At 42.2% G+C, this 13,499-nt stretch overlaps 1 protein-coding gene across 1 annotated transcript; it reads right to left on the bottom strand.

Annotated features, from left to right (window-relative positions):
• Window positions 1-7,931: 7,931 nt before the first annotated feature.
• Window positions 7,932-12,117, bottom strand: LOC139282664 (protein unc-119 homolog B-like). Its single transcript, XM_070902483.1, has 5 exons — window positions 11,886-12,117; window positions 10,785-10,898; window positions 10,411-10,510; window positions 10,039-10,211; window positions 7,932-8,044 (listed from the first exon to the last, which is right to left on the bottom strand). Exons 1-5 carry the CDS (start codon window positions 12,115-12,117, stop codon window positions 7,932-7,934), a joined length of 732 nt encoding a protein of 243 aa, XP_070758584.1.
• Window positions 12,118-13,499: the final 1,382 nt, after the last annotated feature.

A 13,499-nucleotide genomic window follows, 5' to 3' on the forward strand; every position in this document is an offset into this window, starting at 1 on the left:
CACACACACATACGCGCATACACGCTCAGAGAGAAGCTCCGCCTCTACCTCGTTTTCCCCCCCAGCCTCGGACCTCCCTCCCTCCCCCCTGCACGTTGCCTGCCTTTATTCATGCTGCCAGTGGCGCTCTCTCTGTAGTTTTTCCCCGCCGTTCTTGTCATTGGTTGATCACAACAGCATGGCCCATTAAAGCGTTTTGAATGTTTTGAGATCTACAGTAGCTTCCCCCTATTCAGCATAATGAAACAGAAAAAAAACATCTACAAATTAAAACCAGGAACCAAATTGGAGGAGATAGACAAAACCACACATGACCAGCATGTATATGCATCTGTGCATATACTGTAGTGACTAACACCTTGTCACTTAGTAATTGATCTACATTAACTTAAATTTATAGCTGGTATTGATGTCTTGCTGATGGAGAATGATGTCTTCCTGTAGTGCCAGGTTAGGTCTCAGGTGAAATGAGGCATCTGTAACCAGGATACTGGGTCCTAACCCAGTCAGCCAGACGCTAGATTACATAAAACAGCTAGCTGGATATGAAGTCCTTCTGGTAGCTTCAGATTGCATAGAGGTCAACGAGGTCCTGTATGCTGAAAGGGGTTATGTTATGTTATGTTATGTTATGTTATGTTATGTTAATCTAAGTGATATTACATGAGATGTGATGTGATCTAATATGATGTGATGTGACATGATATGGATCTTACATGATGCCTGATGTGATGGGAGATGTTATGTCATACTATGTTATAGTATGTGTATTAATTTCCTTTGCTCAATCCAACCCTCATTGCACCCTTGACCAGATCCAACTGTAATCCATCACATGTATTAATTAGTTTTAACCTTGTTTTTAGTCACTTCCTGGACTCATCATCATCAACATTAACCCCACATCCACATAGTCTTTCAAAGCCTAATGCAACCCTCCCTTTTTGATTTCCTCTCCGTCCATCAATCATCTTTGCCTGGTCCAACCCTCAGACACCCCTCAGCCCACCTGTTCCTGCTGCCCAGCTCTCATCCTAATCCATCACATCCAAAACAGCTGTGATCACCACTTTACACCCTTCATCCAGTTCTTACCCAATCACAGTTCACCCCTCATCTAAACCTGATCTTACCCACTCCCTCTCTCCCACCCCCACGTGACACACCGTCCTAACCAGCTAAGTGGCAGATTAGCAGCATTACCTCTAACTCAGCCACTCTCTCTGCCAGGGCAAGCCTGGTCAGCTGAGCAGCTTCGTCACATACCTCAGCCGCTCTAACAAAAGTGAAAGTGCTCACACAGTTCTGTGAAATGTACTTGCTCAACTCATCAGAGTGTGACCTTGATACACAGGGAAGCCAAAATCTCACAGTACACACATAATGCAGTCAAAAACCACTTCTTAGACTAATGAAATCACAGGTTGGGGGGCTTTTGTGAGTCAAATGAAATGTAAGATACTGAGATTTAGAAGTTTCTGTAGTTTGGATGCTGTAATCTGTAATCTTCAAAACCTGAACCTTTTTTTTGGTAATGATGAGTTAACATTCCCAGCACCGCAGGATGATTCGTGCATGTGCTGGTTCTGAGACGGGCCGCAGGGTGTGTGTGGCAGTGTGTGAGGGGAGGCAGATCAGGGGGAGGGTGTGACTGTGGCCTGGTGGACCATAGCGAGAGAACAGTATGTAGGACAAGTCCTTGCACTAGCTAACCTATCCTGGCTAGAGCCATGGTTGGGCGTGCTGAATTTCTGCATGCATGATCAATGGCACTGAATAAAAAAGAGAGGAGAAAGACAGCAGCATGGGGGAGGGGATGGAACAAGTTAGAGTGATGTGAACAGATACGGGTAGAATAAAGCAAAAACACTTGGCTTTACTTCTGATTATAACACTAAAGTAAGTCAATGTTTGTAGGTGATTATTCATTTAAACCTAACAAATACAAGAGAGTGAGGAGGACAATTAAGAGACGGAGATGTCGAGCTTTTTCAGCAACTTGTTTCAGGGGCTTAAGCAACAGTTTTCAAATTTTTAAATCTGGTAAAGTATGCTTAAAAACAATTGTGTGTGTATGTGTGGGTGGGTGTATGAGAGAGGTTTTTCAGTACGCTCACATTGCACTTTTTATTTCTGCCTTTGCTCTGTCCCGTCTCCCTCCCTCTGTCTCACTCTGCCACCTTAAAACACTGCGATAGTTTGTCCAATCCAAGTCTTTTGTTTCCTTGACCACAGCTGACCCAGAGTGGGAACCCATTGTCTGTGAGCGACCTTTGACCTGCAGGGGCCTGGGACCTGCTCTCCACCACCCTCGAGGCAGTTTGAAAGAGAGCTGAGAAGGGGGAGTTGAGAGAAAAGAGTTAGAAAGGCAACTTTTGACCATCTGAAAAGCCGGTATCTGTTGCTCTGTCTGTCAGCCATGTGCTTCAGCAGCAGCAGTTTTTAGGGCCAGGAGCCGTCATTTGCATGCGATGCAAAATGTAAACGAGCAACAAGTAGATCCAGGAAGACCACATTGAATGAAACGCAGGCAATGGATAATGAAAAAGTAATGTTTGCTGATGGATAAAGACAAACAGAGCAAGCAAAGAAGTCTTTTAAATCGGAAGCCAGGAGGCCATTTTAAAGCGCTCCATTTGCTGTGGGTGTTTTTGCCACCTGGCAGGTGGCGAGCCAAAGAAATCATTACATGAGAGAGGAGAAGGGAGGAAACAAGCACACCTGTGGTTGCGCCAGGAGCCCCACCTCCGTTCTCCGATCACAATCCCTCCATCCCCCAGGGGAAGGTGTGGCAAAGGGAGAGAGACAAAGGGAGGAGAGAAAGGGAGAGGAAGGAAGAGATTGTGGGGGAGATTTACAGGCCTCTCCAGCAGTTGACTGAGGGTTGAGTTAACCTTTTATTAATCATATGCACACAAAACAACCTGGACTGACGGGGCTGGGAGGCTCTGAGAGGCTTCTGAAGGCGGCTGTGGGCTTCCTGCGAGCACAAACAGACCACAACCTATTTACCCTGATGACACAGGACTATTTCTGTCTGTCGGCTGCATGAGTATAAGCAGCAGCAGCAGCAGCAGCAGCAGCAGAGGAGATCTACACTGTAATACCACACAGACGGTTGGGCGGACGAACGTAGGGAAACACACACACACACACACACAACACAGAAGCCACACAAAGGCTTCTGGTTACAAATCCGCAGAGACCTAACACTTAAGGACAGATTGTCAATACTGCACTTGCCACCGTGGAAATTGGTATGGGAGTCACAGTTTGTTAAAGGACTGTCTATCCATCACTGCAGTGCATTATTAACTCCCAGATAACTAATTATCTGCTATCTTTTGTCACATCTACAAAGCCCTGCTTGGCATGACATTAAATTACAGCATCCGTTCAATCCAAAATGAGATGCTCTTCTAAAAGTGACACATACTTAATAAAATGCTTTTTTTGAAGTGTTTCTTTGTCGACACTGAGGTAGTAGTGATGATGATTTTTTGGTGGTGATGTCAACAAGCAATTGCTGGAAATGACATCATCACACATACAGAAGAGGAGTCACGACCATCTTTGAGACGATCGTCGTGCTGACTTAAAAGAGAGGACTATGCCGTGACTCATCATCTCTTTGTCGGGAGACGCGCTGCGGGTAATGTGGTGTTAACACATGATGGATTTCACACCAGGGCCTCAGGAGCAGGAGAGAGGATGGGGAAGTGTGTATACAGTATGTAAGAGAGAGAGAGTGGATGGATGGTGTTGTGTTTTTTAAGAGAGGGTGGTCCATGGGAGAGAAATTTTGTTGGTAGTAAGAAATCCATACCACCTCTCTCCAAAGTATCTTAGACACACACACACACACACAAACTCTCTCTCACACACACAAACAAGTGGAGTTTCAGTGCGTCCCTGTATCTCTTTTAATCCTTTTTCCACTCCCCCCTCCATTTCTTTTCACAGGACCTATCAACGCCATTCCTAGCTGCTATTTATAGGAGACCACTGTCCCCCCCTGTCCCCCTGCCTGAGTGTAGATGCGTGTGTGTGTGTGTGTGTGTGTGAGTGTGTGTTTCAGGGGAACCTCAATAAACCAGTGCTTCTCACTCCTAATCTCAATGTGGTTTGATTCACTGAACAGGATATATGAGAGAGCCAGTTACAAAGATAGGTGTGTGTGTGTGTGTGTGTGTGTGTGTGTGTGTAGGGGGAGGGGGTGAATGAGGTTGATTTATCCCACCTGTCCAGTCGTTTCCGGTGCGTGCATGTTGATCCACGACTGACTGCTGAAATGTGTTCCACGAAGGCCTGGGAACACACAAATCATCCCTGGAAAGTTGGAAAGTGTGTGTATTTATTGCTGTGGATGTGTGTGTGCGTACACTAATTGTAAACACTCAAATTGGATACATTGAGATTTGTATGATACCAACACGTGGCGACAGCTGCTTTACTTGCGTGCTTCAGTGTGCAGGCCCTACAGCCTGATGGGAGGCTGTGGTTATTGATTTATGAGCTCACAGTTAAATTGCACCCTGCTTTGTGGTGTAATCAGCAACTGACACATTGGATCTTCACACCATTATATTTTATGCATTTTCAAGGTTTTTTTTCACTTCTTGGGAAACGTGTGTTGAGTAAACTTATGGATGCCTTTTTTAAATATCTACAGGCTGTTTGAAGCATTTGATGATAAACTGTGAGATTAGCATAGTTTAGCTTAGTTGCTAAATGTCTATGGCATCACGTGGGAAAGTAATATACACATTTAAACCTCTCCAGAGGTGGTAAGTTTGTCTAACTAAACATCTCTTTGTGATTTCTCTGTTTATAAAGGTGATAATGTCATCATAAAAGCTGCACTAATCAATATTTTTATGTAAACAATGGATCAAATTATGTGTAATGTGACAGGGGTCGCTCATAGTGACAAACACACCCAACTCTGCAGCTCCCCTCATCTCTACTTAACAATTCAGCGTGTTTCAGCTCATTGTTCTGGTTTTACGACCCATAACTTCAGTGTTTTGATTCAGTCTCACCGCTCTCATCAGCTGTTTTAAATGAAAAAACTCTGATAAGATTTTTCTCACAAGTTGGTGGAGACCAAAATAGAGTGTGAATATTGGAATTGCATTTGTCCGGTGATCACAAACACGACTCTAAATGTTGCTAAATGCTGGCAGTTGTTTGCTAACATGCTAACATGTTAGTGATACTATGTCAACATTGTGTTTACAGCTAAATTCGGCTGCCCCAGAGTGTGCAGAATTACCGCTGTAAAGACACATTTGTATTTATATTAAACTTCGGACCTCTTCCTGTTTGCATGGCCTTGCCACAGCTACAAAAACAAAGATTCCCAATAATATATAACAAAGTGGCCAATCATCTCACAGCCCCAATCTGATGTAACCATGCAATGTTTTGGACAGATGACAATCGTCAATGTTAAAGTAATTAAATCAGCAATGTAACAAAGAACATTTCAGCTTTATTAAGCACCAAAACGTACAGGGAAACAGCACTGAAGCAGGAGTTAAATAGAGTTGGTTGATAGTTGGAGAAAAGATGATGGAAAGCTTCATACAAAGAAAATTAGGAGGTAAATGGGAAAGGGCGAATAACAAGCAGAGGGTGTATGTATTCTTATATATTTCAGTGTATGTTTCTCTCTGTGTGTGAGTGTGAGTGTGTGTGCAGCTGTGCAGCGGCCGAGTGAAGGGAGGAGAGAGCAGAGGGGGTCCATTGTGGCTCTTTGTGTGGCTCAGATTGTCCTCTTCTCTGGGAAAGTGGAAACTCAACACTCCTCTCCAGAGGTCTGGTTACCAGGTGAGAGAGGAGGAAAAGAAAAGGGAAAAACAGAGCGGAGAGAGCGAGGGAGGGAGAGCTGCATAGGTGTGGAGAGAGAAAACGGAGAAGGAGAAGCAAGGGAGAACAGACCATGAGATTTTGGGCATGAGAGCTGGAAACTGAGAGAGGCTGAGAGAGATCCAGAGATGAACACAGAGATAGGAGGAAACAGCCTGAGAAAGAATAAACAGAGAGAGGCTCAGATTTTGGTTTAAATCCCACAAGACTCCAAAAAAATGGATGATCAAAGTGTAACAATCCTGAACAAATTTCAAAATGTATTGCGTGCCATGCTAGCGCTTCACTTGTGGCCCGTAGATAAAGTAATGACGTGGAATTAAAACGATATCATCAGTGTTATGTCCCCTCTGCAGTGAAAGTACAGCCACAGACGGATATAAAGGGATCAGATCATGACCCCATCTGAAGTTTTAAAGCAAATACCAGATATGAGTGTCAACATGTCGCAGCATAATAATAAAAACCACTGCTGTGATCTTTTCCACAATCAAACATGAACCTAAACTGAAACCAGTGGCACTCATTTGTAACCTAGTTATAATATAACTCCTCCTAGTGGCCACTTTTGGGACTTTACTTCTTGTCCTTCAACCAAAATCAGCTCAACTCACTCTCACAAATGAAGCAAACAACACATGTCTTGTATCTGAAAATGTACATTTATTTTCTTTTATCACTTTTTACAAACTATATATATATATTTATTTTTTACAAACACCACCTTTAACCCTGAACACCAAAGTTTTACAAAGTACAAAGAGGAAGTACACTATCTAGCTAGAAGAAAGACCCCTCAATTTCCAGACATTGTTCCAACTTGATTTTGATGTATTAAGATGTGCGTGATAAAGGAATGGTTAAAAAAATACAGCTAATTAAACTCAGATGGGAAAGAAAGACCAAAGTACACTTTTTCCCCACACTGAATACCAGATAATTTCTTACAAATCTTTTCCCTTTTTGTCATTTGTTTTGTTTGTTATATCATCACATGCATCATGATATCAGATCATTTCTGCCACTCTCTGAACTTATGAGCATTTTCTACTTGAAATGTCCTTTTTGACTGCTGTTCATCACATGAGGTTAACGTCTTTTGTTTGGTCGCAGTCAAAGGTCCCAGTTACATCGTAGTTCACCGTTACCTGATTTATCTCCATGTTGCTATCAACCAGAGAAAACCGTTAAACAGACAATTGCAACAATCTCAGAGACCTTTGATCAAAATCTTATACAGTACTATTAGTGATGTGTCTGTGTCTGTGTGTGTGTGTGTGTGTGTGTGTGTGTGTGTGTGTGTGTGTGTGTGTGTGTGTGCGAGAGAGGAGCGGGAGCTGGGGAGGGGATCGCAGGAGTGACCATGTGTGTTTGACAGGAGTGTTTTTGTGGATGGTTTCTCTCTTTCTCCCCCGATATTGTCTGGAGTGGATTGTGGAGGCGGTAGCTCTGAGAACAGCTGCTTCTGACAAACACTGCGTAAACACTATGTGTGTCACTTGGGGATTGAGTGTGTGCATGTCTGTGTGTGTGTGTGTGTGTGTGTGTGTATGTGTGTGTGTGTGTGTGTGTGTGTGTGTGTGTTGAGGGGGTGGTAGGACACTTTTAAAATTGCTAAGAGGAGACTAACCATCTATCTAATAACCATTTGGTCTGTTTGAGACACACGTCACTGGAGTGCTGAGTCCTCTTTTGGTTTAAACACAGATCTGTCCATAATTAAAAACAGATCAAATGAACCCGTTTTGAACCTTTTTCTAACAGAAGCGTCCTGTTTGGACATCGGAGCAGAGACTGATATTGACCCCCCTGCAATATCAACTACACCCCACTTAAAATGATCGCAGTGAATGGCAATTCATCTTTACAAACACAAGAGGCAATTCAACCGTGTCTGTAGCTGGTTGTGCATGTATGAGAGAACGGACTGTCTGTGTGTTCAGTCATGTGCATGCATTGGTGTGTATATGTATATCTATAAATGTAAGTACGTGTGTGCATGCACATGTTTGTGTGTGTGTGTGTGTGTGTGTTTGTGTTTGCATGCTAGCAGGCAGATATCACTGTCCTCCGTTATAAGCATAGTCTGCTTTGTTGTGCATGACCAGTCTGTTCTCGACGAAGTAGAAGCTGTCTGAGCGGGTCTCATAAGGACACTCCACCATCTGACGGACTGAAAAACAGACAACACAGGCACGTCATTGATCCCAACAAAGGCTTTTTTTTTTTAAATATCCAAGCAAACAAAACAACAACCTGAGATGATTGGGTCACAATTATTGATGAAGCACTTGAAATGTTTGAATGCTTCGGTGGCTCTGTCGCTCAGCGGGACGAGCTTTGATTCACATTGGGGCGACCACTCCAAACATTTGGCACTAATGTCCCTCCATAATAACAAAAATATCACAACATAACACAAGACAGTGGCGCTGGATAGGCAATTAATGAGGGAAATAATTAGATAATATTAATGAGACCGTAGTCATCACATAACACAAGTGGTTGTATATGAACATTTTATGTGATAGCATTAAAGGTTTCAGATTTATTTGAGTCTGTCTTAATACGATACTCACACACGCGTGTTATGTACACTTGTTCCGCTTTCTAAAGTTCAGCCTAAGCTAATGTGAGGCTTCAGCAGTCTAAGTTCAAATCAAGTGTAATTGCGGCAGAGGGATACTTCCTGGTGGTTGCATGTAGGTTTGATGCTGGGACGCAACACCGGCAATACATTTTGGCCCTGTTCACACCTGGCATTAACATGCGTCTCCTGTGACCACTTGTGATCGGATCTCACTTCCCCGCTCTATATGCAAATAAACACGTACATCATTTCCGTTTGCAAAGACCAAATACATGAATGAATTTACTGTTTAGCAGGCCACAAATACAAAATAAAAAATATACACATTTACAATATTTAAGTGAAAAATAAAAGTACAAAATATATACAATAACAATGTATATATATGTATTGCACTAGTGAATTATTGTACAGATTATTGTAATTTTAAGTCAGTAACAGTCAGTAGTGCACAGTTGAAGTATAAATATAAATATAGAATAAATAATGAGGTAGTAGTTGTTGACCGAGGGGAAATTAGTCCAGAATCAAAAAGAGTGTCTGTTTCTCAGACACTCAGAAGGAGGAGTTGAACAGTTTGATGGCCACAGGCAGGAATGATCTCCTGTGTCGCTCCGTTGTACATTTGGGAGGAATGAGTCTCCCACTGATTACTCACTGATTACTGTACAAAAACACAACTTTGTTATTCACTGATTATGGTGAAACTTAATAGTGATTTATGGAGAAAATATTTTCTGTTTTTTGTTTTCCCTCTTTTGTCCTCCAGTTAGATGGACTTAGATGGACTACAGGGAAGAAGATACCCACTTCATTTAACAAGCTCAGGCTGCTGAAGCCTCATATTCGCTTCAGCTGAACTTTTTACTCTGTGGATTTTGTTCCACATGTTTGTTACAGTGTCGTCGCGCTGGGAGGGGGTCTCTTTTTATGGCCAGTATGGAGTGGAGGAACGACTGCAGCGACCAATAACTCAATGCACACACGGCATGTAGGTATTCTATTAGTGGTTTCAAGAATCTCAGTAATATGCACATTTATGCAGCAAGGTTCTCCAAAATCAGATAATAATAATAATCAGATAAGATGTCTACATACACACAGACGCCACCATGATGACATACTATCCCATATACCATAAATGAGGGTCATAAAAATGCATGCATTCACAATATGGAGCAATATTCTGGCACACAAATTAAAGATTTTATTGCTAATGTTGGATGCACATCCCTCCATCACCAATGGTAACCTAATGTTTACTTTTGCTAAATTCTCCACTGTGACACGAGACAAGGAAGGAGTCAAACACCTCCTTTAAGGGGCTCTCCTTACAGCCAGTATGGCATTATGTATAGTCAGAACTGCTGATCGGTTCTTTTGGTATTTGCATGGCACACAGATCTTCTATCTCCTCCAAGATATTCAACATTTGGAAAAGGTGACACAATCTCTTCCGAGCTAGAGTGCATCATATAACACACAGTATACTTCAAGATAATCCTAATATGGATTTATTGTTTTTAAACATAATAACGACACACCTAATGGTTGTGTGTTAGGAAAAGATGACTCACCCAGGCTCTCAGACAGCTGAGGGAACTCATAGATGTGCTCACAGGTGTTGCGGCTGTTTGGGATACAGAAGCCAAAGTCAAAGTCAAAGCTCTTCAGCAGGTGATCGCGGAAGTAGTGCCTCTCAATCATGCGGAAGTTGTTTAGAGGCCGGTTTCCAACTGTGAATTCCACCCTGGTTGAGTAATTCAGAGAGGAGGGAGACTGAGATGTTACAACAGCAGGTCCGTTCATGCGTAGTAATAAAGTTATTACAGTCATACTGCACTGGTCTGGCTCATAGAAACAACGCTGCAATTGTTTTCATTGTTTGTGCATGGAACAGGTGAGTGTGTTTTTCCTAGGTGTGTGTTGGGGATGTGTGAGTCACTCACGTTGCTCCCACGGTCCTCAGTCGCAGGAAGGCCGGGGTGAACTGGTAGCGTACAAACCGGCCTGCGCTGGCGTCTGCCTCTCTGTTCTCCTCATCGTCGTCTGAGACCCACAACGCAGGACCACAGGAGACATTTGAAACAATCCACACTGAGGGCTATTTTTGATCCAAATAACCAGCGATGGATGCCTCTGAACCTGACAACATGCTTAGAGACATTCACTTGAAGCTGATAACGAGAACAAGTTGTCAGCGGGGTCAGTACATTCATTTCAAGTGCTCAGAAGCCAGACACTTCACAGTCGATGGCTTAATTTGCATCACAGAACAAACACTACAATAAAACAGCACAAGGAGTGGGCTAATACACCTTACCTGTATGCGGGGGTTTGGCAATCTCAAACAGGACAGTGCCGGTCTCCAGGTCTCTGATCTTAAAGCGTACAAAGTCGATGTTATACACGTTGTCCTCGGGTTTACAGAGGTACCCTGCAACAATGACAGACAGGTTGTTGTAATCATTGAAATGGTTTTCAAGCCACTGTAGTTAATAAGCACACCCTTAAAGCACAAAGAGGCACAAAGATAGCATGCAAAACACTGTGCTTGACTTTGTTAACACTCAGGTGACATAGTTTTGGCTTGAACACAGACACGCGTAACTTTGCATACATAAACATACATATGCGCCCTAACCATAAACTGAGATAAGCTAAGACAAAGCTTTAATGGTCACTGTGGGGCTACTGTGTCATCACAGAGTTACACAGGAAAATAGGCGCGTATGAAGGCAACAATAACATACCCATTATGTGTGCTGTTTTTTAAAAGACACTTTTGACTTCACAATTTCATCATGTCATGAACAGTGCCCTTCTCTTTGATTTAATCTTTACAGTTATTTTTCCTTTCAAATATCATATGTTGCCTCAACAGCTGCAAATGTAGGCTACAACATGGATGAGAAACTACCACGTTGTCGTCATTTTTATTTTTATTTCTTAATGAAGACCATACAGAAAGTCGTTGCCTGTGATGTCACAGCAGTGCTCTGTGAGGTTATTTGCATATGACATTTTACGAAGAGTTTGATGTCATAGTAAGATTTTAGTGCAATAAAAGTGACACCACAGATAACCTTTATGTCACACATGCTTCCCACTATTAAATTCCAAATGTTTCTCCACGAGTGAAAGATATATATCAAATGACGTCTGACAACTGTTTGTGATGTCAGAGGTGTATTTTCTCAGATAATTATAACAGATATAATAAAATACCAAACTAATCTTATCTCCATTTTCAAATGACATCTTAGCCTGTTCAACTGTACGTCCTGTGCTCACTTTTCTGTAATGTGTGGATTGATTGTGTTGTGTAGGCTGTGGACTCTCGGTTACATCATGTTCAGATACTTCACTCGGCAGAGGCAGCACATTAAGCATCATTGGGTCCACGTAAACAACAGACTCAAACCTCGCGTAGCCACCCGCAGCCCCAGCACATCCTCCGGCGTGATGTGTCCACTCTGTGTCCGCAGGTCTTCCTCCGTGACGGGCCTGCTGTCCACCTGGCTCCTCCGGGACTTGAGCCTCTTCAGAACCCCTCCGCCGGGCTTGCGGTCCCGCGGAGGAGCCGCAGTGCTGTGCCCGCCGCCGGGGACATTTTCAGCAACAGGCGCGTCGCTGCGGGCTTTGGCTCCGCTCATCGTCGACTCTCTCTCTGTCTTCGCGCGAGTACCTGCTGTCTTCTTCTCGGATAAATGCTAGAAGAAGAAGATGGCGTCGTAGATGTCGAATGTCGAGGGAACTGTCGGTGAACGGTCAAGCTCTTGTTTTTGTAAGCACATGCTGTACAGTTGCCATGACAACTCGTCCTGTGAGCCAGAGGAGGGTGTGAAGTGGTTCCTCGAAACGTCCACCAGGGGGCGATGGACAACCCCTCAGCTCTACAGCACTATCTGAAAATACTGAAATATGTCCACATTTATTAAAGCGTAATAATACTAATGATAATAAAACAAGTAGGCATTTGTCGTTGTTGTATTGTGACAAATATAGGCTATAATTAGCAGTGGTGGAAGAAGTGCTCATTATCTGGGTTAAGTAGCAATACCACAATGTAAAAATAGCCTACTGTGGGCCCACTGAAGTATCATAAAGTAGCCATCCTACAGAATGAACCCTTTCAGAGCGAAGCCTACAAGCCATCAGTGCTAATATACTGTTGCATTATTACCACTGAAGCACTAACATGTAAACAGCATTTAAATATTGCAGCAGGTTGAGGTGGAGCTCTGGGCTATTGAAATGCAGTGGTGGAGGAAGTATTCAGATCCTTTACTTAAGTAAAAGCACAAATACCACATTGTAAAAAAGAATACCCTGTTCAAAAGTTCTGCATTGAAAATGTTACTTAAAAGTATGTAAGTATAATCAGGAAAATGTACTTAAAGTATTAAAAGTACTCAATACTCAATACAGAGAAATGTCACCTGTGACTATTATATATTAGATTATTACTACTCATGCATTAATGTAAAGGCAGAATTTTACTGTTACTGTTTTACTGCAACTAATGATTATTTTCATTATGAATTAATTGACTGATTGTTTGGTTTGTAAAATTTCTGAAAATAGTGGGGAATGACTTCACAGTTAGAGAGTGACACCTTTACAATGCTTGTTTTGTCCAACCAACAGTGCATTCAAAATTATTCAAAATAAATCCAAATAATTAAAATAATTAAAAGGTTAAACAGCAAATCCTCACATTTTGGAAGATGGACCCATGAAATGGTTTCACATGAAAAACGCTTTTCAAAATATAAATACATTTTGCAAATACAAGTAAATTTTGTGTCAGTCGACCAGAAATTGATTGAATAATTGATTAATCGACTAATCTTTTCAGCTCTATATGTGTATGCTGTTGGATAGTTTAATTTATAACAAAACATGTTTATATGCTCTTCATATGTTTTGTATGCAAAGATCTTAATTTCTAAAGAAATGTTCCCTCTGAAATGGAGTAGAGTAAAAGTAGAAAGCATGGCAATTTTGCCCTGTTGCATGTTGTATGCCTTGAAAG

The sequence above is a fragment of the Enoplosus armatus genome, chromosome 3 (genome assembly GCF_043641665.1).
Source record: "Enoplosus armatus isolate fEnoArm2 chromosome 3, fEnoArm2.hap1, whole genome shotgun sequence".
In the NCBI taxonomy this organism is placed as follows: Eukaryota; Metazoa; Chordata; class Actinopteri; order Centrarchiformes; family Enoplosidae; genus Enoplosus; species Enoplosus armatus.